General features: G+C 40.8%; 1 protein-coding gene and 1 non-coding gene across 8 annotated transcripts; both read left to right on the top strand.

Annotated features, from left to right (window-relative positions):
- The first annotated feature begins 54 nt into the window (after positions 1 to 54).
- On the top strand, positions 55 to 27,231 carry RNF170 (ring finger protein 170). Of its 7 annotated transcripts, none has more exons than XM_028712543.2 (8): positions 56 to 175; positions 9,508 to 9,597; positions 11,517 to 11,660; positions 13,885 to 13,960; positions 15,775 to 15,883; positions 16,494 to 16,567; positions 21,177 to 21,281; positions 22,870 to 27,231. In XM_028712543.2, exons 2-8 carry the CDS (start codon positions 9,593 to 9,595, stop codon positions 23,137 to 23,139), a joined length of 783 nt encoding a protein of 260 aa, XP_028568376.2. In that variant the 5' UTR covers positions 56 to 175; positions 9,508 to 9,592; the 3' UTR covers positions 23,140 to 27,231. The 7 variants fall into 7 exon arrangements, with proteins under 7 accessions (XP_028568380.2, XP_028568376.2, XP_028568381.2 ...); XM_028712546.2 differs by having other exon boundaries at positions 57 to 175; positions 15,778 to 15,883; XM_028712544.2 differs by having other exon boundaries at positions 75 to 175; positions 9,503 to 9,597.
- Positions 14,639 to 14,757, top strand: LOC144326039 (5S ribosomal RNA). The gene has a single exon (XR_013391197.1). It is a non-coding gene; the product is annotated as a 5S ribosomal RNA (ribosomal RNA).
- Positions 27,232 to 27,246: the final 15 nt, after the last annotated feature.

Here is a 27,246-nt window from a genome sequence, read left to right as displayed (position 1 = left end):
GCAGGCGCCCGCCGGCCCACTAGGCCCGCCTTCCCTCAGTCACGCCGCGAGGGAGGAGCGGCGCTCGGGTTGGCTGAGGCGCGCGGGGGGGAAGCGGTCGAGGCTGCCACTGCCGCCGCCGCTGCCGCCGCTTCTGGTTGCTGAGAGGCCTCGCTTGAGCCCGTCAGGAGCTGAGGTACTGAGGCGAGTGGCCGAGCGCTCGTGAGGCGACCCGCCGCGCCCACTTTGGCGCTCTTTCCCGGCGCGGGCCGGCGGCTCCCGTCCCGCCATTAGAGGCGCACCCCTCGTTTCCTTTGAATATTCTTCCCACTCGTGTTCGCTTGGGCTGAGGCAGCTTTTCCTGAGCCCCTTCGGCGGGACGTGATCCTTATTCCGAGTCCTGACGGTTCTCAGGGGTGACTAGGCCGAAGAAACGAGATTTTTTTAATAATAATAATATTTTTTGGAGGGAGGTAGCTTTAGGGTTCCTCCGCGCCAGACCTCTCAAACGGTATTATGAAATATTTGCTTGCGGAGGATGCACTGAAATGAACAGGGGGAGTTTTATCCCGCCCCCGTTGGTTTTATTTTATTTTAGGCAGTGTAGAAGTACTCCGCTGTAAAGCAGCGTTTCCCCAAACTTGGGTCTTCGGCTGGCTTTTTTTTTTTTTTTGGACTACAGCTCCCGTCGTCCCTAGCTAGCAAGACCAGTAGTCAAGGATGATGGGAACTGTAGTCCAAAAAAGCAGCTGGAGCAACTTACAAGTTTGGGGGAACGCATTTCTCGTCCCCATAAAGTATTGAAATGCTTTATTCCGTGCCGCTGGCGCTAGAAAACTTTGATTTAAGCGAGGCTGGTTTTTTTTTTTTTACTGCTGAAATTGCTCTTCTGGTAAGCAGCTGCGTTTTGAGTGGGTGGGTGTAAATTTACCCAGATTTTGCAGCGGGGGGTGGGGTTGCACTCCTTATGGGGGTTGAGGAAAGAGGAAATCTGAAAATGGATCTGGTCTATGCAGTCCCAGTTTTGAGCACTCTGGAGGGTAAACTCTAAGAATCTCTCTTTTGGGTGGTGCTGTATTGGGGTGTGTGAAAAATACAGTGAAACTCCTATCTGGGATTAACTGGGAATAACGTGGCACTTCTCAGTCACTAATGCATTCCTGCCTTCAAGAGTTGCCTTGAAGTTCTACCTTGCTCCAAGGTAGAAAATGGCACACATACCCCCCCCCCCCCATCTTCTACCTGGTCACACTGAATATCCATCTAACCCAGTATTGTCCACTCTGACTGGCAGCAACTCTCCAGGCCTCAGAAATCTCTCCAAGCTCCTGAAAGCTGGTCCCTTTAACAGGGCTTGCTAGGGAATTGAACTTGGGACCTGCTGCATGTGACTCATGCAATCTACTACTGAATTGTGGTTCACAAGGTACAAATTATTGGAAAACTTGCTCTTGCAAGCCCCACTGAAATTAACAATTGTGTTCTTGCAGAAGCTTTACTAAATATCAGTTGGGATTGCAAAGAAGAAAGACCTAGTATGTTGAGTTTATTGTTGCTTTCTGACCCTGGGGGAGGGGGAATTTAGGAGTCTGCTTCTATGCTTCAAATGAGAGCTTGGTGTTGTTTGACTACAATTCCCATCATTCCTGGCCATTGGTCATGGGGGGCTGCGGCTGATTGGAGGCCCAGGAAGATCTAGAGGGCCAAATATTTGCTACCCCTAGAGAGAAGCTTTACACAATGCTCTTAGAGCAGCTTCAGAGACCAGTTCATTAGTTGGTGTCCAAATCTGTGCCTGATTCAACTCTCTCACCTCATTACAAACTAAGTACAAATCATTGCAGACTCCTTATACCAAGTTAGGCCATTGGTCCATCAAGCTCAATATTGTCTACAGTGACTGGCAACAGCTCTCTGGGATTTCAGACTAGGGATATTCCTAATTCTATCAGGGATTGAAACTGGGACCTTCTGCATGCATAGCAGATGCTGCACCACTGAGCTGTGGCCCTTCATTTAATGCCACCTGTGCTCATTCTCTGCTTATATACCTGTCTAGTTTATGTTACTCTATAAAGCACCATGTACACAGCTATATAATATATTTTAAAAATGGCTAGAATTCCTGCTGTATCCAAAACATGCACTGAGAGTGGTAGGTGTAGGGCACACCCTTCAGTAAAATACCATGTATACATAATCACAACCTTATACAGTTCTTCATGCTAATGAACAGGAAATAGTTTTTATTTACACTATTTCCTTTGGATACATGTATCTTGCTTTATAACCCAAATAGGCTCTCAGAGCAGTTACAAAGTATTTTCATAATAAGAATCAAATTTGACTCAAGTTACCCTTTAGAAGTTACTCTTTAACTTGAACCAGCTTTCTGTTCCCCATATAAGTTGATGGTGAAATACACTCCTTTATCATTTAGATTTTGGGTGTGCCAGGGTGGTTAAAATTAGGTTCACTAATTGTGGTCACAAAGAGATAGTGCACTCACATTTACAATTTGCTAATACGTAAGAAGCACCTCAATCAAAATAGTATAGGCCAACATCTATTGGAGATTCTTGAAATCTAGTATATCCTGCACTGAAATGGAGGTTGCATTGGGTGTCTCCTAAGGTCCTTCCAGATTGTTTTATTTTCTTATTCCAAAACATTGAATGTTCTAGGTAAGTTTTAAAATGATTTTCCTAAGTCTTTACCTGGAACATTTATTTCAATGTTTTTGCTGGATTGCATTGTTATATTTAACTATCCTTTAAGATCTTTATTGTATAGATTCAGTTTGTACATATTTGGGTCTCTTCGTTTATTGTGTAGATAATTGATATGAGGCTCTTAACAGTGTAGTTAAGACACTGAGTAAATGAAGTACATGTAACTTGCAACTTATGCAATTAAGCTTGCACACATTTGGTTTTATGTGCTCTGTAAATAAAAATAAAAAGGGGTGAAAAGGGGTGGTCGTTCGGGGGGGCCACTTTGACAATCACACCTGCCATGGAACCAAATGTGTTTTGACTATATGTGATTTTGGCTTTACGTGGTATCCTTGGAACATAACCCCTGCATAAATTGAGAGTTAGGTAAAGGTAAAGGGACCCCTGACTATTAGGTTCAGTCATGGCTGACTGGGGTTGCGGCATTCATCTCGCTTTATTGGCCAAGGGAGCCGGCGTACATCTTCCGGGTCATGTGGCCAGCATGACTAAGCAGCTTCTGGCAAACCAGAGCAGCACACAGAAACGCCATTTACCTCCCGCCGGAGCGGTACCTATTTATCTACTTGCACTTTGATGTGCTTTTGAACAGCTAGGTTGGCAGGAGGAGGGACTGAGCAAGGATAGCTAACCCCGTCGCGGGTATTCAAATCACCGACCTTCTGATCGGCAAGTCCGAGGCTCTGTGGTTTAACCCACAGCACCACCCGCGTCCCTAAATTGAAAGTTACCTGTACACAAAAAATGGTGTTTTCTTTCTTAAAAGGAATATAATACCAAATAATCCAGGCCATTCTTAGTTTTCAGCATTATTTTCAGCATTATTTGCCAACCCTTAGGGAAGAATAACTCAGCATGCTTATTGGAATCTTCTAGTTCCCTGTTTTGCCCTTTGTAAATATGAAAGAGAGTAAACACACACTGAGAGAAGGTATGAGCAAACCTTTGAATTCTTGTCAATGGAGAAAGAAATCATTCAGCATGCATGTAGTTTCTCTTTCTTGCCTGATGAGAGGTGTGGTGGCAATTCATAAATCTTCCCTTCTTAAGAAGAGTTTTAGCTATGTGTTCTTTCTGGATGTCCTCCTGCTTGGGAAGGGATGCACCTTGGTGCTCAGAACAGTGAGAACATTCTATGGGCTTTTCAGAGTGCTAAAGTAATAAATTAACATATCAATAGATCAGGCATCTTTTCTGAGTAGCATGAGTCTTGAATTCATCTGTGCCTTTAGTAGGACTGGGATACACTTACTGCTTTTTCTTGACAAAAAAAATTCCTTCCAGTAGCACCTTAAAGACCAACTAAGTTAGTTCTTGGTATGAGCTTTCGTGTGCATGCACACTTCTTCAGATACCACTTTTTCCTGGTTTTCTTTGCCTTTTAGTTCCCATGTGTAAACAAAAAATATAAAAGCATAATTTTGGGGGGTTCGTGTTCAGTTGCTCTGGTTTGGTACCAATTCATGTCAATAAAAGTTCAGCAACTGATTTGGTACACATAATGTAACTAGTACAATTCAAGTTCACATGATAAAATTTAAAAGAAAAGGCACATGATGACCATTTGCTCATTGCGATGGAGCAAGCCAACAGTGTTGCAACTAAAGGTGTCTTCAGGCATTCTGCTGAACACACATAGCCAAATCCAGCAGTGCTATCCTTCCCCCTTTTCTTGGAGGAAGGCTTGTTACCTCCCCCATCAAGATTTGTGTTTCACAACTATTCATTTCTGTGTACGCTGATAGCTCCTTATCTCTTTCTTTGTTTCTGCAATATTGGTTTTTCATGTTTGGCTTCACAGTTTATTCCCTATTTCTATTTTAAATTTACATATATGGTCTCATTAATTGCACAGGTAAGGAACATTTGATAAATATGTACTGTATTGCTTACTTTGTATTATTCTTTCACCTTGCATATGTGTTGCATGTTCAACTCTTCCATTTTTTAACTTCTATGTTGACCAAGCCCCTATTCTAAGGAGAAGGAGGTCTCCATTGCAATCCTTGCTTACTGCTACCCAGCCCTTTAAAAGGACAGAGTATAAAATTCTGGGAGAAACCCGAATATATAAACCCTCCCACACATTGGGTTTATTTTATGTGCTTGTTCTGGTTTTGTGTGAGCCAGAGAGTGTACTACATCAGGAGTTTTGTTGCTTAGATGAATACTTATTTGAACTATTTTTTTTAAAGTTCTGTTGCAGTTCATACTCAACAGAGACTTTCTGTTACGGTTCAGTTCTCTTATGGTTTAGGGAAAAAATAAATGTTCATTCTGGTTTTTGATTCATGTTTGATTTGACTCCCTATTCTAAACTAAATTCGGTAATGTATCTACCATAAGGGTTCTCCCCCCATACAGGCTGAAAATTATTGAGCACCCACCCCACCTCAGTCACTAAATGGTGCAGGAGTAGTGCTAGTAACACAAAGGCAGCAGATAAAGACAAAGATTGGCATAATCAGCTGGCAATAGCTAACTGCATATTCTATTGCTATGCAATCCACTTTGGAAATTGCCATCTGCTGCCATTATGTTATTGGCTCTGCCCATGCACCACCATTTTGTGACTGATGGACCTTGGTAATTTTCAGCCTCTCAAGTGGGCCCTGAACATAGACATTTTGAGAACCTCTAATATAGACCACTGTTTTCCAAACTGTATGCTTACGTGCTTACGTTCTTCAGCACAATTATGGAATTCCATGAAAAGGTATCCCTACCAACCTTTCTCTGCTATCTTGACTTGCAGGCAAGAACTAGGAATGGGAGGTGCCTGCGGGATCCATGCTGCCTCAAGAAGGCTGCCATGATGCCCCACAAGTTATCTACTCTATATACCAGATGATTAACAAATTTAAATTGGATTTGGGTTCATGGGGTTAGACTCTAGCTTTGCTTTGTACTCAGTGTCTTAGGCAAATTGTTAGCAAGGTACCCACGCCAGCTTTTATAACTAGCAAGTCCCTTGACATCTATTTTGTGGCAGTGATCACTAGCCCCAAAAGGTTGGCATCCCATAGGCCTAGGGCAATATTGTTTGTATGGGCTGCTGGTGAAGCCAGATATTTGCCCCAAAAGCGGCCCTGGAATTCTCTGCAGTACTCATAGGGTTCAATAGTAGATGCTCAGGTTCCTCAGCAGACAGGCATTCTTAAAAAAGTTTTCTGAAGGTAGAAAATCTGAAAACCACTGGTGTAGAAGATAACTGAGGTTACTCTTCAAGGAACAATCTTATAAAATGTGAAATGCAGTAGAGAAATCTTTCTCTAATTTTAAGGCTTTAGCTTTAATTGGTCTTATCTGAATGTTAAATTAATTGATTGAAATTTTAATCAGAAATTTAAATTTTAACCACAGATTAAAATTTGTCTGATGGAGGTGAATGTCATCAGTCTGACATGTAACCACTCACGCTTGCCTAATTAGATGGGCAGAAGAACCAGTTATGCTATATAGTGGCATAGCAGCAACTATACCTCTCCTTGTATCTTTCAAGGACTTGAAAAACAGTGAAATGAGCAACCCATGTGAAAAGTGAAGCAATGAAACTGAACAGCAGATAACTGAGAAGCTCTTGGATTGTGCTACATGCATGATGTAAAAGGGTAGCTAAAAGAAAGTGAGAAGCAGATAATTTTTCCGTACTCGTTTCTACTATTGAACTTCCCACTCGCTAGAGAGGAAATGGATGCTACCGTTAGAATACTTTGTAAAGTTCCGATTGCTGCACATCAAAAAGGATGTTGTAGAGCTGGAAAAGGGTAATCAAAATGATCAAAGAACTGAGGCAACTGGAGAAAAGGTCAAACACTTGGGGCTTTTTAACTTAGAAAAGAGGTTGGGAGACGTGTAAATTATGCATGGTGTGGAGAAAATGGCTAGGGAAAGGTTTTACTACCTTTTTTTTTCCCAAGTGAATTTTTATTGTTTTCCTTACATATTCTTTTCCAACAAATTGTAATAGCACGATACATTCCCTTTGACTCTGCCGAGTCGCGACCCCCCTCCCTCCCCACAACTGGTATATTTATCCTCTTTCCATCACGCACATCATTCTCATATTAGTACTATTATACATTGGAGGTATTATGTCAATCCTGCTAGTGTCTTGACCTCTTTACAATTCTTCTTTAAATATTCAATAAATTTACTCCAGTTATTTTGGTATCTTTGATCTCCCTGGTCCCGGATCCTCCCTGACAGTTTGGCAAGTTCTGCATATTCTGTCAACTTCGCCTGCCACTCCTGAATCGTTGGTATATCTTGTACTTTCCATCTTTGGGCCAGAAGGGTCCTCGCGGCAGCTGTAGCATACATGAACAAATTTTGATCTTCTATTTTAATTTCTGTTCCTATTAAGCCTAATAGACATGCTTCCGGTCTTTTGGGGAAAGTATATCTAAATATTTTTTTGAGTTCATTATAAATTGATTCCCAAATTTTTTTTACCTTATCGCAGGTCCACCACATATGGTTTTACTACCTCTTGTATGATACTAGAACCTGGGTTATCTGGTGAAGCTGAAAACTAGACAAGAGTGAATACAGTACTTTCTTTTATCTGCACACCCCTATTTTAGTTTTTGTTTCTTGGTCATGCTAAAGTGTGATCACAACTTGGAAGAAGGGGACAGAATGTTGGCATTTTGCTTTTACACTTATTGGTTAGGTGATCAGCATATTTATTTAAGCTCACTTTCTTTAAATTATAATGGTTACACTATAGACATCACTGCCTGTGCTTTACTACATAGCCTAACTATTCAGGGCAAAAAAGATTCCAAAACAGTTACTTATGGGAGTTTGCAATCAGTTAAATGTTGCGAATTCATTTTTCACCAAGTTTCTATTGTTCAATTTAAATTGATCCTCCTGGAAATAGAAAATGACACTATAGAAAATAACTCTTACATACATTTTTGTTGCTTTCCGTTTCTTTTCCCCATCACACAGATGTGAGCCGCAGAAAAGCCAATTTAAGTCTCTTTTATTAAAATGGCCTTGATTAACTCAGGAATGCAGATTACCAGACAACATGTATTCAAGGCAGCTATAGAAAAGAGTTACTTGTATACTCAAATATTAAGAGTCTTACATACCCATTGTGCATTTTACATGAAGAGCAGAAGCTGTGGTTTGCCAGTGCCAGCTGACAGTGCAAACCTATAAAGGTCTACTGAAAACTAAATTTCATTGAGTTCAATGGGACTTACTCCCTGGTGAGAGGGCATAGGAGTCTTTTATCTAACATTAAGAAAGGAGTACAATAAATGTAGTTACTCTGGAAGGATATAAAAAGATCAGGGCACATTATTTGAAATTACGTAACGTGCTGAAATTAGCTGGACCTGCCTCTAAGGCTAAGCAGATGCAATTAAGATTTCATTTTATTTTGACTGGCCAGTTACAATTATTTATTCCATCCGACACTGGAGGGCATTCTAAGTATTTCTGAACCATGCCATGTGGCAAAATTCCAGCTTTACCACATGAGAAGCATTTAACAAAGTATTTTCAGTGTCTCTCTTATTAGCTATCTATTCAAAAGCCTAGTGAAATAATACATCTGCACCAACATGTTCTTTTGTGACCTTAAAATTCAGTGCTTTTTTTTTCCAAAAAAGAAAGAAAACTTTGCTCACAAGAATAAAAGCATCTGTTGTAATTAAAATGTAGCTGTTTTGTGGTGCTTTGTTCTTATTCAAGAAGCGATGGAAATAAAAAAAAAGAATGTGAATAACTTGAGTTTTTTGCCGTGGGGCCAGTAAATTAAATCGGCCTTCAAAAATTCTATTTGCTAAAGGCAATAAAATTGTTTTTCTCCCCTGCACTCTGCTTTCTTGTTGTGTTTTTGATTTTCGTAGCAGCTCTCATCCTGGTTTTGCTAGATACAAGTAAATGCTTCTGCTTTTATCAGCACTCACCAGTCTATGTATGTATATTTGTAAACACTGATGGGACTGCGGTTGCTTTTGGTCTGTCTCCTTTCCTTGGATGCAAACCTTAACCAAGTACTGCTCAAAATATTTTGAGTCACAGGTTATGTGCATATTTTCTTCTCCGTACTCTGTTCCTTTTCAAATGCAATTCCCCTGCTGGATGTACCTTCAGCAAGCTGATCAGTAGTAACATTAACCCAATTGTAGTTTAGGGTTAACTGTGGTTCCTCTTTAACCAACTTGAAATCATGGTTTCAGATCCTATTTCAAGCACATCCCTGTTAGGGTTAAGTGCCGTTCATCTCACTTCCCGCACAACAGCTAACCATGCGTTAGGCCCAACAGCATCTTTGCTCCATAGCGAAGGAGTAGCTGTTCTTGATTACTTAATAGCATACTTCAGATTTGCATATTTGAGGAGTAGTTAACAGGTCTTCTGAATTTTGGCAAACATGAATGATTGCCATGCACAGAAAGGTGCAAGATAACACTGCTAGCATTTTCCCCAAATTGGAGATAGAGGGAGAGTGACCCAAAACAGAGACAGATTAAGTGGATACTTGTTTATATCCAACTTAATATTTTTAAATGTTAGCTCTTTCATCAAATTTCACCTCAATTTCTTAATGTTTGCACCTCTGTATGTTTCTTGAGTGGATAGGGATGATTTAATAGCATGTTCCATCCAGACCTGACTTGTTTTATATACATACAGCTGCACTTTACTCTGTGTGGGCATAGAAATTACTCAAGCCTATATCTGCAGGTGCGAAAATAATGTAAACATATGCTGTGTTGAAGTATATTTTAAAAAGTAGCCTAAAAATGTTCTCTTTTTGCAAGTACAGCACAGCGGTTTCTCAGATGTTGTGTGTGAAACATTTGCTGTGGGCCTGAAGAAAGCTGCTAATGACATGGTGCTGAGTCTTCCAGATGAGGTAAATAGAAGGAGTTGATGTTGTCAATGTCATGTCATTAACAAAGGGATTTACCCATTGGCATTTTCAGTTATGTCCTTTGAGGAGGGGAAGCTTACCTGAAAATCAATTTATGCAAACATAAAAAGGAAAAGGGAAGGCAAGCAAAGAAATTGGCATAAAATTATCATCTTAAATGCATTTACACATCTCACCACTGCTACTACCACTAATAATAATTTTATTATTTGTACCCCGCCCATCTGACTGGTTTGCCCCAGCCACTCTGGGCTGCTTCCAACATATATAAAAACATAATAAAACATTACACATTAAAAAGCTTCCTTATACAGGGAAAGCTCAGTGTTATTAAATGCATTTACGATTAGCTAATTTCCTCCCAAAACTGGAAAAGCCAGCTGGCGGTGCAACAGAAGATTGAAGTGGTCAGGATGGAAGATAGGAGTAGTTTGGATGAGGAAAGTGCTTGATTCAGTCTGCCATCAACTTCTCTGATATATTGATAAATTGCATAAAAATGGGAGGGAAATTTGAATTCTAAGTGTGTGAGCAAACAGGAGACCACGGTTGTTCAGTGGGAAGGGGAAAGTGGTCTGCATATGCTCAGATGGGCTTTCCCAGGACTCACACCTGGTATGGAAAACAGACTCCTGGGCTAAGCCCTCGTGATGTCTTAGCACAAATTAATTTTCCAGACTTTGGGGGAGGAGTTTGGAAAGTAGAACAAGTAAGGACAGCTTGTCTGTAACACAAGTGGAGGAAGAAAGAGCATGTTATTGTGAAGAGTTGCTGGAAAACTGAAAACAAAGCATGGATTATTGTATGGAGGGGAACACTGTGTATGTGTTCTCTGGTTCAGTTGTCTGGCAATGGGGGTGGAGTTAGTACTCAATTTCAAGGGAGATGCTGGAGCTTTAATCTATAGGGCAGATATACCATTACCCTGTAATCCTCTTAATTCTGTGATGACAGAGTAGGCTGCAACTTTTTAATGCTGGGGGGAAAGCACTCTGTATATGCCCCGAAGCACACACCATTGCTACATATTTCTGCTTCAGAATTCTGTGCCATAGCTTAACTGACTGATTTTGGACTACAGTGGTGCCTCGCAAGACGAAATTAATCCGTTCCGCGAGTCTCTTCGTCTTGCGTTTTTTTCGTCTTGCGAAGCACGGCTATTAGCGGCTTAGCGGCTATTAGCGGCTTAGCGGCTATTAACGGCTTAGCGGCTTTAAGAAAAAGGAAACAAACTGGCAAGAACTCACAAGACGTTTCGTCTTGCGAAGCAAGCCCATAGGGAAATTCGTCTTGCGAAGCACCTCAAAAAATGGAAAACTCTTTCGTCTAGTGAGTTTTTCGTCTTGCGAGGCATTCGTCTTGCGGGGCACCACTGTAATACCTTATTACTGTGCCTGTGCTGCCTAGCTGTTAAATGGGACTGACCTCCTCTAAAGGATAATAAGTGCCGTATATTGCATATATGCATATTATATATGTTTGTCTTACTATGTAGCACATGGCTTGTCTATCTGGTTTTGATTTTTGTCACTTCTAGTGCATACTTTCCACTGGCAACACATTTGAGACTGGATTGTGTTGGACGTGTCATTAAGCTATTGGCTATTCCCACTGCCTATTGTCCGAATTGTCATCCATTTAAGCACATGTCACCGCATGAAATCCCATGAAATTTTAGAATTCTAGGATGTAGCAGGGTATGTGTGACATGGAGTTTGGCCATGTGGAAATTTACCAGTGTGCCAACTTGTCACAGAACACAGTTTGATTTTAAAGTTTGAAGACCAGTGGCAACTTCAAGCGTTTTTTGTCTACTCCTTTTTAGTTGTAGATGTGAGCTAAGCATGAATAATTTTTATGTGCATGTATAAATCTGAATGCATGTCTTTCCTGGATTCTAGCTTTGGAATGGCCAGCCAAGAAACAGAAGTTCAGAGATTGATCCTAGATAGTGATTCAATGATCGAAGGAATAAGTGACCAGGTCCTGCTGGCAGTGGTGCTCAGCATCACATTCCTTGCTGCACTGGCATACATGCTTTTAAGGTGAGATACTGGTAGTACTTGACAATGACCTACTGTATTTGTAATGTGTCAGGCACATATATTTAAAGTAATTTAAAATATTTTTAATGATACAACACACCTGTTTTTTGACTGCACATTCTTGGAAGCAGCACTTCAAAGAATCAAACTAGAAAGTCAGTAGGGTTGATTAAAATCTCCCTTCACCCACAAAGCTTTTACTGAGCTTGGGCCAAATTAGATGACGTCCAGTCCTGCATGCTACTCATACTTGGTATATTTACAACACTAGCCAAATTGGGGAAGGAGACAGAGAAAGCATCTTTGCACTGCAGAGTTACAAATATATATATATATATATATATATATATATATATATATATATATTTGCTTTCGTAGATTTTCACGGGTACAGGAATGCAGGTTTTGGTGTCCTCGGGTGTCTTCCCGTGTAAAAGTTGGGGTGTCTAGGCGACGTTTCGACGAGGTCTCACTCGTCATCTTCAGGCTGGTGCTTTCGGCTTCTTGTTACTGGAACAGAGCAGGATCTCAGTGTTTGAGTTCCTATAAATACTGTTGAGGAGGTGTTCCCAGGCTAGTGTGCCTTTTCTTCTTTTGTTCCTTAATTACTTGAGGGATATCTTGAGTGATTTCTTGAGTGATATCCTGAGTACCACTTAGGTGGGTCATTAGGTGTGGATTAGTTGCTAAGGCCTTTGTGTCTTGACCTCTTGAACTTTGTGAAGAGTTTTTCTGAGAAGATGGCTGTACTGAAATTAGTTGTGTTCTGGCTTGGCTTCGTGTATAGGGGCGAGCTGTGGTTTTGTGGCCTGTGCCAGCCAGATCTGTGTAGGGATTGCAGGGGGGTGCAGCATCCGGAGGTGCCACCATGGTTTGGCTACTGGATGGTGTCTGTAATTTATCTGTGGAGAGGGTCTGGGTTAGGGTCTGGTGTGGTTGATTGGTGATGGCGTTCTGTGTGCCTCTGGATCTGGTGTCAGTTTTTGTGGGGAGGGCTAATTTCCAGATGTCTGGCAAGCGGGATGTGTCGTCACGCTTGTTCATGTTGTGAGGGTGTTTCTCTATCTCGATGGCTTCCATGATTATTCTCTTGTGGTGATGTTCCATGTTAAAGAGCAATTTGGAATCTGCAAAATTAATTTCGTGTCCTGTTTCTTTCATGTGTTGGAAAAGAGAGGAAGTTTTTTCTTCTTTTTTTGACGGCATTCTTGTGTTCTGCAATACGTGCAAGTAATTAAGGAACAAAAGAAGAAAAGGCACACTAGCCTGGGAACACCTCCTCAACAGTATTTATAGGAACTCAAACACTGAGATCCTGCTCTGTTCCAGTAACAAGAAGCCGAAAGCACCAGCCTGAAGATGACGAGTGAGACCTCGTCGAAACGTCGCCTAGACACCCCAACTTTTACACGGGAAGACACCCGAGGACACCAAAACCTGCATATATATATATATATCTACACCCTAACCTGAAAAACCAGTCATAGAAATTGTATATGTTAACACCCTTAGCCTAGCTAGCTTGGAGCATTAACTAGCATAATAAAACTATGATATTTTCCCACCCAAGTTCTCTGTTTCCATAGCTGCTGCTACTTAAAACTGAAAATTCAGCTTTAAGATAGCCCATTTTCAAAATTAATATATGATGAAAACTAATGCAGAATACTTTGATGGGGATAAGAAATTCATTAACATAAAGGAAAAGGGGAATGATGTCATTACTTTCATCCTAGAGCACAATCCTGTGCATGTCTGCTCAGAAGTAACTCCCACTGAACTTGGTGGGACTTACTCTTAGGTAAGAATGAGTAAGATTGTAGCCTTGAACACTCAAATATTTTTTAAAAAGCTTTCCATTTATGTGCTAATAGTATTTTTTTTGGGGGGGGGAATGCATAGGGTTAGAGTTGTATCTAATGAAGCTCTACCCAGAGTAGACACATTGAAATAATGGACCCAAGGTAGACACGGTCATTCATTTCAGTGGGTCTACTCATGATAGTATGACTAGCATTGGATACTACCCATACTCTCTGGGACAGGGGGAAGGAATTTTGCGCTGAAGTTTTGATCAAGTGACTTACTACTGCATAAAATGCCATTGTCCTGCAATTGGAGCGTCTTAGAATTATGAACATGCTACATGAATTCCATTGTGTATAGCTCTGATTTTGAAGTGTTTTGTTAGCATTGTATTATGCACTGTATTTTCTCTTAACAGAAATGCCCACCCAGCTATTCATCCAGAAAACCAAGAGCTAGTGAGAGCAATTAGACAACAAATACAATCAGAACAGGTATAATGCTATCTGCTCTTCCTTGCATAAATTGCATTTGGTGCCAACTCTCAGATAATTTCTCATGTGATGACCAGGAGGTAGATAAATCTGAACCTCATGGATTTTGTGCTCCTTTAGAGCCAAATCTGGTTATAATACACGGATGCTAGAGAACAGAATTCATGTCTCATGAACCTTTTGTAATAGCTGGAGACTATTTCCCCTGTTTCCCAAGTTCAAGGATGGGTGCTGTGACTTATGTAAACAAAATGGCATAGCATATGCACAAGAAGGAAGCATTGGCATGCTTGAGGCAACACTGAGAGTGACAGAGGTACACATTTAAAAGAAAAGAAACATTTGGGGGTTGGAGGAAGCCCAAAAGAGGGGGGAAAGAATGACTCTGTATGTGTGCAGTCCCAGGAGGGAATGGTGCTAAGGAAGCAGCAAAATAAAAACACAGACACAACCATCCCTCAGGTGAGGAGACTTCCCCATTCTCAGCAGGCTCCTTGCCTGAGAATGGGGAGCTTTAAAGGTGCAGGTGGGGCCAGCTGACAGTCAACCTGATCTGCAATCTCAAAGGCTCCTTCAAACAAGTTAGACATGCCTCCTGTGTGGTGGTGTAGGCAGCAAATAAAGTCTACATCATAGCCTCCATCACATCCCAAAATAGCCACTTGGTAGAACTCTTCATTCTATGGCCATACTACCCTGAACACGCCTGATCTCATCTGATCTCGAAAGCTAAGCAGGGTCAGGCCTGGTTAGTACTTGGATGGGAGACCGCCTAGGAATACCGGGTGTCATAGGCTTTTGCCTCCTTTGTGGGACGTGGGTGGCGCTGTGGTCTAAACCACGGAGCCTGTTGGGCTTGCCAATCAGAAGGTCGGCAGTTCGAATCTCCGCAACGGGGTGAGCTCCCATTGCTCGGTCCCAGCTCCTGCCAACCTAGCAGTTCGAAAGCACGCCCCAAAAGTGCAAGTAGATAAATAGGTACCGCTCCGGCGGGAAGGTAAACGGTGTTTCCGGGCGCTGCTCTGGTTTCGGTGTTCCGTTGCACCAGAAGCAGCTTAGTCATGCTGGCCACATGACCCGGAAAAACTGTCTACGGACAAATGCCGGCTCCCTCGGCCTGTAAAGCAAGATGAGCATCGCAACCCCAGAGTCGTCTGCGACTGGACTTAGCTGTCAGGGGTTGTTTACCTTTACCTTTTAGAACTCTTCAGCGAGTGGTCCATGGTCTGATGAAACCAGCTTCGGTACACACAGACTTGAACCTTCTGGGAATGTGCTGTGACTCTTTTGCTAGGCACTTTGAGGATAAAATCACCTCCACACCAACCTTTATGGTGTTGTTAATGTGGCCTTTCCTCGTATCATCCTGCTTGAACCCTTAGGCCAGAAAGTTTATTTAATGAGTACCCAGGGAAGAACTTTGTGTGGTGGCACCGATACTTTGGAATCCACACCCAACAATTGGTTCTTTTAGGCAACTCCTTAAGACTTTTTTTAATCCAACAAGGCCTTTTCAGGGTACATTGTTAAATAGTTTTCTCATTGGTTTTACAGATTAAGTTAATATATTCTCATTGCTTTAATTAAGTTGGTGTTTTGTTTTTACTTTTTTAGACTCTGTAGGCTAACAAGTTGGGTTTCTGCCCTATATTTTCTACTGTATGATTGTTCTTATGTGAGAATAATGTCCGGAAAATATACTTGTGAGAAACACTGTCTTCAGATCTTGCAATAAGGATTACAGTAGTTTGCAGCTTCTGGCAGATACAGCAATTTGCTCTGCTTGAACAGGTGACGCTTCTCATTTCTTCCAGCAGAATGTACTTGAAGACAGACAACGTTTCTATACTGATATGTCATGCCCAGTGTGTTTACAACAGGCTACATTTCCCATTGAAACAAACTGTGGTCATCTTTTTTGTGGTAAGCAAAATACGTTTTTGTATCACTTATTGCATTTTGTTATGCTGGTAAGATGTGTTAAGTAAATGATGTGCAGAAAAAGATCCTTTTGAAAATGTGGATTAGTTTTACAGCAGCATGGAATTCCCCTTTGATTGTTTTCATTCAGCTGACTGTGTTAGATACTAGTTATTTCTAACAGGTATTTAAACTATGTCAAAAAATGTAAAAATGATCATTGCTATATCAAATATATTAAATTACTGCCCATTTTTATTCCTGTCCCACTTCATATATATTTTATGTCTATTTGTGTAAGAGGCTCACAGCAACTCATAATACCAGTTTCATAAGAAAGGTTAGGCATCACTGGCATTTAAAGCTGGCAACCGCTTAAAAATGTAGATTGACACCTATTTCAATATTGTTTGTAAAGATTTCTTAAGATACTGATTTGCACAGATGATTTAATGTGTTGTGGAGAAAATAGTCCTTTCACCCCACAAAATGACACTGTTGCATCAGCTTATCATTTGGATCAGCTCATCATTTTTGAGTGTTTGTTGAAATAGCAACTTCTATTTGGGATACTGTCAGTTTAAGAAAATAGTAATGGTATTATTTTATCTAGGTTCCTGCATTATTGCATACTGGAGGTGTGGTCCATGGGGAGGTGCAATACATTGCCCTATCTGCAGGCAAACGGTAATAAGCTGATATTCAAAATTCTGATGTTAACTTTTGGTAACTTTCCCTTCAAAGTTTTTACATGTTTATGTTTCAGGAATATACAGAATACCATTGATACCTGAGTAGAATAGCATTTGCTTTTGAATCTAATGGCTAGGCATTATTTCAGATTATGAATCCCAGAGCAGTATCTACATTAATCTTTGTAGCAAAGCCAACTAATAATCCCACAGCACCTGCACATTTAAAAAATAAATAAAGACATTTATTTCAAAAATCTCTTAAGTGGGGAGGATAGTGATGTCATCAATTACAGAACAACCTACTGCTCTGTCCCAGCTCACAAAATAATAGCAACATGCTGCCATCTATATGTTTTCTCATGTGCTCAAAGTGAGCAGTTCTTATGGGATATGCCTCATAGCAAACACAGGACCAAAAAAGGAAACTTTTGACTCCTGGATTTCACAGCTAAGCATCTTAAAAGGAGTAAAGCAGACACAGTGGAACAAAATGAAACAGATGCCATGGCAAGCTTAGTTCCATAGATTTGTGAAGAACTAGCATAAGATTGGTCTAAAGTTCTTCTATCTCTAAGGGAAGATATCTCTAAACTGACAAAAAGTACAGCTGAAACTAAGGGCAAGTGACATGATCAGGGTGTGTGTGTAGTCTTGGTAACATAGTTTCATATGTAGATAATAGTTCAATGTTTAAGTCTCTCCCCTGCAACCATTCAAACCAATCTTATGGACTGAATTTCCTGTTTGCTTTGGGTTGTGGATAATTCTACTGTAATATCATGGACAAATTTGGCAGGTGGTTCACAGCCAAACATCCTGGTTTTCAGAACTTGCAGATTTGTTTGAGCTCAACAGTAACTTTAATCTCTGTGGTTATAAGAAGATAACTACAACTGCACCCATCTTAGTGCTTGGATTTTGCTTTTATGCTTCAACACATCATTAGTTGGCTTTAAAAAAAACCCCCACACATTACATTCTGTAACCTTTTAAAAGTACGGTATAAGAAAGGAAACAATCCATGTAAAATTATTAAAATCATTTTCTATTGTGTTCAGGTAATTTTATTTTTACCTCTCTTCAGTGAGGGGCGAGAGGATGCAGTGCAGGTGCTTCAGGATGTCAGTGATTACAACAGGAGATTCTCAGGACAGCCAAGATCGGTATGTGTAGGGACAGAGTCAGGAAGACCAGGGACCCACAGTTTCACCCATCTGTTGCATCCAGCTTTCCTGCCAGCCTAGCCTTGGGAACTGAAGAGGGAGCTGAGGATTCTCCTTCCATTTAGTGTACCTCTGAAATCCACAAGGACAGTCCCCTCCCCAGCTGCAAGATTGAAAGAAGGACTGGGCTTCTGAGGTGCCTGTGGCACTTCAGAAGCAAAGCAGGATAAGGACATGTCTTAACCTTCTTCTTTGGCTATCAACAGCGCAGCCAGGATTTGTAGTTTTGAAGCTGTGGCTCTGAGAAAAGCCCAGGCTGTGTAATATAATTCTAAGGCACAATTCTCACCCCTTCCCAAGCCCCAAGCTTGAATTTGGGTTGAGGAGTCAGGAATTCTCTGACTTGGCACTGTGTTACAGAGATGGAGGAAGAAGCCCCCACCCTTTGTGGGGAGAGGACTAGAAACAACATCTTTTGGTTGGCCAGCAAAGCCAGCCAAATTTGAGAACCCCAAAATTTGAGAACTCTCTTGGATGGAAGTTGTGGGTGTGTCCAAGGCGCAATGAGCTCCTGTCTGTTCAGGAACAAGTTTGTTTCCTTGAGGCCAAGGCGGCATATCTGGAAAAGCTTAGAGAAGCAAAGAGAGTGGTGGATGAGGCCCTCAGGGACATTATAGCTCTGTTCCACTTCCACAGTGATAGCTCCAGGGAGAGTGAGGGTCTTGATGTAGTAGGTATAACAGAATCATGGTGGAGTGGAGAGAACCAGTGGGACACATTATCTCTGGATATAAACACCATAGGAAAGATGTACTGGAGATGGTGCTGCTCTGTACATCAAAGAGAGCATTGAGTCCAGCAAGCTAAAATTCCCCAAAGGGGTGGACTCCTCCACAGAATCATTGTCGGTGGTGATACTGGGCCCCAAAAGCAATTTAGTACTAGAGATGTGCTAGTGTCCCCTTGATCAAAACGCTCAGGGAGATCTTGAGATAAAAAATGAACCAATAAAGCATCCCAAGGGGGAAATGTTGGTAGTATTACTACATTCGTGTTCCAGTCACAACAAATAGGTAAAATTTCTAGATACTCTAAATGATTGTTACTTAAAACAGTTGGTCATGGAACCAACCAGAGGGGTGGTGACCCTGGACTTGAATGGCACCCAGGAACTCTAGTGTCTGGACTAACTTTTGCATGAGAGTCAGAGGAACTGAGGCAGATAGCAGGGACAATAGATGAAGTTCTAGGCCTAATACAGTGGTACCTTGGTTCTCAAACGCCTTGGTACTCAAAACAACTTGGAACCCAAACATTGCAAACCCGGGAGTAAGTGTTCTGGCTTGCGAACTTTTCAGAAACTGAACGTGCTCTGTTTTCAGTGTTACGTTCCGATTTGATTGCCACACTTCCATTTTGAGTGTTACGTTGACGATATGAGTGTTATGCTGAGGACTGTCTGTTTTTGCTATTTATTTTGCATTTTTTATTTGCAGCTCTTTGTTTTTGTTTTTGTGACACTTGGAAAAAACTAGTTAAGAGGGGGAAAATAACCAAGCATGTGTTGAACAAAACTTTACTGCATTGCAGGGAGTTGGACTATGCGATCCTTGTGGTCCCTTCCAACTCTACAATTCTATGATTCTGTGTATATAGAAGAACAAACCTTGCTGAAGCAGAACCAGCATGGCTTCTGCAAGGGGAAGTCCTAACAATATCTGAGTTATTTGAAAAAGTCAACAAGCATATTGATAGAGGTGATCCAGTTGATATCGTGCACTTGGACTTTCAAAAAGCTTTTGAAAAGGTCCCTTGCCAATAAGCTTAGCAGTCATAGAATAAGAGGAGAGGTCGTCTTGTAGATCAGAAATAGATTAAGTAGCAGGAAGCAGAGAGTAGCAATAAATGGACAGTTCTCTGAATGGAGGGATGTAGAGAGTGGAGTCACTCAAGGATCAGTATTGGGACCTGTGCTTTCTAACTTCTTCATCAAGAGTTAGGACTGAACAGTGAGGTGGCCAAGTTTGCTGATGATACTAAATTGTTCAAAGCTGTTAAAAAGAGATTGTAAAGAGCTCCAAAATGATCTCTCCCAACTGAGAGTGGTAAAATGGCAAATGCAATTCAAGTGCAAAGTGATGCAATGTTGGGGCAAAAAAATATTAATTTCACATATATGCTCATAGGGTCCAAACTGGCAGTGTCTGACTAGGAATGAGATCTGGGGGTTGTAATAGATAGCTCTATGAAGATGTGCAACAACTGTGAAAAAGGCAAATTCCATGTTAGGGATCATGAGGAAAGGAATTGAACACAAAACAGCCAATAGCATAATGCCATTGTACGAATCTATTGTGTGAGTACATTTGGAATACTATGTGCTTCTGGTCCCCGCATCTCAAAAAGGGTATTCTCATTTGGGCCAAATCTGTGCCATTTGCATTTGAGTTTCCCTATTGTGTTTATTAGGCCTTCATTGAGCCTGCTGGGTTCCCTAGTGCCATTCCCATTCCTCATATGGCAACACTAACATTCCCCCACCTCCATCTATCTGTATAAAATTAAGCAAGTGTAAGTTGTTGGCCTAGCCATAGTGATGTCTTGTGAAATCTGTTACGCATTATATGCCTGTTAACCATATTTATATTCTACATAGAATTTAATACTATATATTCTTACATAGTCTTGCATTTCTGTAATAATTAAAAACCCTGATTCCCACTGCATGGGGATTCAGTGGCCTGATGCTAGTCCCCCTTTGTAATCAAAATTAGAGGCAAAGTTCCCATGGCAGAATACAGCTCTAGGCTCAAGTTCTTGGGAAATCATGCCTCTGTAATGATACATGTGTTTGTGTAATAATACATGTTTGTGTGTAATGTGATATGGGGCATGTGTAGTCTTGGTAACATTTTATGTGCAGGTAATAATTTAACATGTTTTAAAAATCTCCTTTGTGCGGCCATCCAGATGAATATTTATAGTGAGATGCTATATTTATATTGTGGGCTGTTTCCTGTTTTGCTTCGGACTATGGATAATGCTACTCTAGTGTATTGGACTACTTTGCAAGTGCTTTGCACCTTGGTTTTCAGAACTGTCAAATTTGTCTGAGCTGTATGGTATGTGTAACCCCTGTAGTTGTAAGAGACGCCTAGTAAGAATAATTACAGTCACATATTTTGTTCTTATGCTAGAGCACATCATTTGTTAGGGTATGGCTTTTCTGTAACCTTTTAAAATTTGGGTGGGGAACCTGTGGCTTTTCAGCTCCGATCGTTCCTGAGCAGTGGCCATGGAGGGAGCGGTGGATGGAAGTTGAGAATCCAACATTTGGAGGGCAAACAGGTTCCTCACCCCTGTTTTAAAATCACTGCAGTGGAAAGGGGGGAAAGTTTGCATGCAGGTATTAAATGTTCAATTTTCTATTGTGTTCAGGTAACTTTATTTTTACCACTCTTCAATGAAGAACAAGAGGATGCAGTGCAGGTGCTTCAGGCTGTCAACGATTACAACAGGAGATTCTCAGGACAGCCAAGATCGGTATGTGTGGGGATAGAGTCAGTGGGACCAGGGGTACAAATTCCATTCACCAGTAGCACACAACATTACATAGGAGGAATGGGATTGCTTGGCTATAGTGCTTTAAAGGTACTCAAGAGTATGGTCACAAAAGGACAAGCCCTAGCCTTGTTCTTTAGCTCTGGAGAGAAAGGCCTGGGTTTGCAGTTTTGCAACTGGGCTTCAGAGACAGGTCCAGTCGTCCTTCCAGCCTTGGAGATGGAGAAGAGTTTGTTCCCACGTTTGTGCTAGAGTTCGTCCCCACTTCATCCTTTCTAGCTCCAAGGTGGAGAGGAGCATTGGGGCTGTTTCTATAATGCACTGTGTAGTGTAATTCTAGGAACAATCTTCCCCACCCCCTTTCCTAGCCATAATAAGCTTGCATTTGCGGTGCGGGAGCAAGGGATTCTCTTTGCATTTGAGTGTGTTGCAGAGGTGAAGGAAGTAGACAGTGACCTTTGTGGTGAGGGATCCAGAAACTACTTTTTTTTTTGGTCAGCCAGCAAAACCAGCCAGATTTGTGGACCCCACCCAAGACAAATAATAATCCCTGTTGATGTGGTGAATTTTTGGGAATAAAATAAGGGATTTAATTGAGAAATACCAGCTTTAGAGGCCCCAGGCATGGAGAGTTCCCAGCTTTTGTATGTCTTACTAACCTTAGAGACTCAGCAAGCTTAGTCAGAAAAGAGTTTATGCTATGTAGCAGTTAAGAGAGGGAGCTGTAAGCCTAAAGCAGGGGTGGGCAACCTAAGGCCCATGGGCCACAATTGGCCCACGGGGGTTGTTTAACCAGCCCACGAGCCACCCCCAAACCAAGCCATCTGCTCGGTGAGTCCCCACGTGCTGCGCTAAACTGGCACAGCATGGCGCAGGGACTCACTTCCACGGCGCCAGAAATTGTGTCTGCACAGACACAAGATGCCAGAAATCGGGGGGGGGGGGGCGCTCAGGCACACACGCGTTCTGACCCATGGAGGGATTCTGCTGGAGTGAACTGGCCCAGGCGAGGTAAACCTTGCCAACCCCTGGCCTAAAGGCTCCTTGTTGAAATCTTGCCCCAACCCATTAGTGATGCTTTGGCAAGCCACATTCTCTCACACTCCCCCTCTGCAATCTACTATGATTACCGGTAATAATATTGGTCTTCCTTCTGGGTTATTTTGGGTAAGGATTGTTGAGATATAAAGCATTCTAACACTTAGAGAAAGTGATGTTTCAATATTGAGTCTTATTTAAGCATGTTTTGTATTGAATGTAAAACCTTGAACAATATTTTGTTTTTCCCATGTGTTTGTTTAATCTTGTACTTGGTATAAAAAAACCCTGATCCAAGATGCTGTTTATATTCAGAGTCCCTATGAATGAGAATATAGATCTTTAAGAGGGAGAGACTGAGGGAAAGGGTCATGGACACAGTCCAAGAAGGAATTACACTATCATGCTTTTTCACCAATATTACAATTTGTGTAAATGCACGGGAGCTTGTAATATATGTGTCAAAAGTCCCTGAGATAAATGTACCATGTATAACATTTACCAAAAATTGGTCTTTCTACATTTTGTTTAGATTATGGAAAGGATTATGGATTTGCCCACGTTACTGCGCCATGCGTTCAGAGAAATGTTTTCCGTTGGCGGTCTCTTCTGGATGTTCCGCATCCGAATATTCCTCTGCCTCATGGGAGCTTTGTTGTACCTGGCATCCCCTCTGGATTTTCTCCCCGAAGCCCTGTTTGGAATTTTGGGGTTTTTAGATGATTTCTTTGTGGTGTTTCTGCTACTCATCTATATATCTATAATGTACCGAGAGGTTGTGACACAGAGACTGAACAGATGAAGGCGAATGTCAGTGACCAACATTCAGGAGCACTAAGGGGGGTGCTTAACTAAATGAGCCACTATGAAATAATCATCTTGACACATTTTCAGTTTCTGCTATTAAATAGCTTCTAGCCAAACATCTTATGTAAGCATGAAAATTGTCATAATGGTGATAGCGAACTGGATTTTCAGTGTTTGTTATATAAAAGAGATCTGATTCAATATGTAATATACTGCTTACATATGTTTACAGTGGATGAGTAATTGTACGTTATTCAAGGTACCACCAATTATAAGGGAATTTCTTTTTGAATGTTTAACAACAAAAAAAGTATTCGGTTTAGCTGGACATGTATTTAAGGCACTACTCAATGTACAGTTTTTTAATTCAATGTACAGTTTCAAAGACTGCTTAATGTCTCATTGCGGGTGCTGAAGTGGGAGGGAATTGTTGGTTTTTTAAATAACCTAGTTTAGCATCTCTGCCTATGCAGTAAGTGCTCAAGCTTGGGCAGCAGCATACTATTGCACAAAGATTCTAAGTACAGTATTGCTTTAGCTGCAATTACATACATCTCTCCATATAACATTTGTACCTTGCAATGTACACTTGTCCATGCCATGATTAATGATGGTATGTGTTACAGATAATTGCTTTTTACATTGCAGGTTCAACACGATGGCTTGGATAAAATAGAAGATAGCCCATCTCAAGAGGGGAATATATAGCATAGTATAATGAAATCTTAACTAAACCTTTGAACTTGAATCAAAACTAGGCTCCCTGATCATGTGAAATGCTAAGTGCTAGTGATTAGCTGGAATCTAAAACTGAATGTTATACTTGAAATAACTTCTCATAACGGGCACTATCACCGTGTTGTAGGTATACTTACATGTGTGCTTGCTTAGAAGTAATCCTTATTAAACTCACTGGGACTTGCTTCCAACTAAGCATGCATAGAATCGGGGTGCATACCTTCTAAGCTTGTACCACATGGTGTCCCTGAAATGCTATGAAACACCTTGTTTGAGATGCTTACCCTCCATCAAATTTAAATGGTTCTTGAGGCAGGAGAGAAGTGTTGAACAGGTGCACTCTTGATGCTATTGCACTTGGGCATGCACTGATCTGTGAACCACTTGCCCCCTTACGTCTTGGACATACAAAGAACTTTGGCACTGGTGCTTTGAACAGCCCAGGAAGAGAAGAGATAGCATCCTTTTATTTATATTCCTATGTACAAGATTTACAAAACACCCCCCAAAATGCACAGATCAGATGCAGGGACTTGAGTCCACTGTGCCTGCAATGCTCCTTATCACTTAATCATGAAGTCACAGCCTTGTTTGGCCAGTTCCTGCCTCAAATAGTCATCGGGAAGAGAGCATTTTGGCATCACTAGAGACAGAGCTCCTTAAGAGAGAAAGATATGGGATCTTCTGGAGCAGCCTATGGGATCTCACCTGACTCCTCTCCAGTATGAATTTTCTACACCAGCGTTAACTATGGTGAAGGTTTACAGCAACACTAATATTAACTATAGTTAATATCAATCAAGGTTTTATTTTAAGCAGCTTCACTCTCGGTTTTTTTTCATACTGGCAAAACCTGGCTGGTGTTAAGCATGGTTGAAGTCAGTACCAATGCAACTCTTAGCCATAGCAGGGAAATTCATGCCAGAGGAGAGGAATGTGAGACACCACAATCTACTCCGGATCATATAACCATGGTTAAGGGAGTGAGAGCATTCTGCGCACTGGTCCTTTGACACTTTGCTTTGTTTAAGGCAGTAACTCCTTCAATTTGATGAAATCCTTGCCAAAGAAAACTCATCCCTCACTTACTTAACTGTACTTTTTTTCTATTAAAGTCCCTAAGTACTTGAAAATATATTTGATCCCCTTGTATTCCAGACAAGAGCATATTTTGAAATATTTGTATTGTCCATGCATCCGTTTCCTTGCAGGGTATCTGAGAGACATTGTAAGCATATGAACATGTATCAAAATATAAGAAAAGTGCATTGAAATACTAACTTTTGTAGAGTGGGGAGGTTTCTCTCTAGTCTCGGTTTAAGAATCTGTGCATGAACAAGGCAAAGGTTCTCTTAAAATGTAAAGGCGATTTCATTCTCACAAATGTTAATTGTTTCTATGAACTTAGTCTTAAATCTGCAAAATCATGGCTGGGGGAAATGTTTGAATGTATTAATTCTGTCTCGAGATTTACATTTGGTTTGTTCTATCTCTACTTGACATGAATGTTAAAAACAAGGGAAGGAAAGAGAGCGAGTTTAAAAAGAGAAAACACCTCCCATCAGTTTTACTGTTTTTAAAGGCTGCCTCTAGTTCCTTTCAATACTTCTGCTTACTCTTGTCATCACTAGTATGTGATAGTGATGTGTTGCCTACCTCGGGTATGATGCCAGCCTGATGCACTAAACAAATCTTCCTTTATTTTTGGTCAACCCAAACTCTATGTAGAAGTTGGGGGAGAACGTATGAAAGCACTACTGCGCGTCAAGAAGTGTAGAGCCTAAAATAAAGTATATAAGAATATAAGTGGGCTGTTTCAGTCTTTGATGTTCCTCTAAAACATCCAAAAACAGTTGCAAAAAGAGGTTGAGTCAAACCCTAGTACATATTGCCTTATTTATTTTCTGGTGGCTGAACAGTCTTCTTATGCAACCCACTTTTGCTTTGAACAAAAACAGATTTCAACTGATTACCGTAACCACAGAGTTGTTTAGTAGCCTTAATGCCCTGTTTGCTACCTGCGCTGATAATTCTCTTCATTCAAGTCTGTATCATCAGTGCAAGTCCCTTTACGTAACTTTAGAATGTCTTCCCGGTGACTTTTGTGTGCCTTCCTTGTCTGTCACTGGTGCTGATGTGAGATGTGGGCTCGGTCCACATCACACCTTGTCACCTGTCACTGTTCAGCACTCGATTTCTGGAACCTCTGCAGTCATTCTTGCAACTCATAAAAATAATACAAATATTTTTGTTAGCTATCCCTGTTCGCAGCGCTGATACTATGCACAGCCTTAGTTATTGGAGCCTTATACCTCCTCATCCACGCTCTTCATGCACCTGTTCCCTATAGGGTACCTTGTTTATTTTTCTGCTCAGTTGTTTTAGCGTCAAATGATAAGGCTATATTTCTTATTTTTAAAAACTGGAGAAATCAACATTTTATATTCTCAGTATATAATTTTAATATGGAATCAGTCATATGATCTCTGCATAATCTCAAACACATACTGTCACTGCCAACACAAAACTTTGGAGGATAACAGGAAATTTTTATTTCCTATTGTGCATTCTTCTGCATTGCTCTAGAGACGATTTTCTTCCAAAAGGAAATCTGCTTCCTAATCCTTGATGGATAATGTTTGATGTGAGGCATGAACGAACTAATGCTATTTTACAGGAATCATAGCCCTTTTTGCCTGCATATTTTAATATGTCCCTCTGAATCATATCTGGGGACCTACATAGCAATTTCATTCATTCCTAATAGTAATAAAAATCCATTAATTTGGGGAGAATATTTCAGCTCAAAAGCCACATGCAGTATTACAATCAGATAAGAGAACTTTTCTGTTTTATTGCAAGGCACTTCTCATTCAGAGGAAAAGATGGATTTTTCCAGTATTAGCTTTAAACATTATCTGGAAGAATCACTAACCAGAAATCCTAAAGTTTAGGAATGAATCCTGAAGAAAATAAATGATTAAAGTAATAACTATAAAGATTTGGACAAGAGAAAAATACTCCAAACAGAAATCTTGTCTTGTATCTCTTTTTCTTCCATTTCCCTGCTAATTAATGGTCTGTATTAATAAAGACACTAGTGGCTACATAATGCTTTTTGATGCACACACACTCAATTTTCCAAAACAACCTTAAGGCCACATACTGATTTATTTGCTGCAAGTACTATGTCAGTTGACTTTCATATGAGGAACAATTAATGACCAAAGTTGGTGTAAAAAGGCTGCCAGAGATCTATGCAGTTGTAGGCAGCATGCTACCATAGATGTTTTACACAAAATGTAAGCTGGCTCATGTATTTACTGAAAATAAACCATGTTTGAAATAAGATTTTTTTTTTTGT

The sequence above is a fragment of the Podarcis muralis genome, chromosome 17 (assembly GCF_964188315.1).
Source record: "Podarcis muralis chromosome 17, rPodMur119.hap1.1, whole genome shotgun sequence".
Lineage (NCBI taxonomy): Eukaryota > Metazoa > Chordata > Lepidosauria > Squamata > Lacertidae > Podarcis > Podarcis muralis.
This window is presented reverse-complemented; position numbering and strand designations above follow the sequence as displayed.

Excerpts from the sequence above, each read along its gene's own strand:
- RNF170 (XM_028712543.2), top strand. Across the intron at positions 11,661-13,884 it reads CTGGCATACATGCTTTTAAG|AAATGCCCACCCAGCTATTC; the intron begins GTGAGATACTGG and ends TTCTCTTAACAG. Across the intron at positions 16,568-21,176 it reads GCCCTATCTGCAGGCAAACG|GTAACTTTATTTTTACCACT; the intron begins GTAATAAGCTGA and ends TATTGTGTTCAG.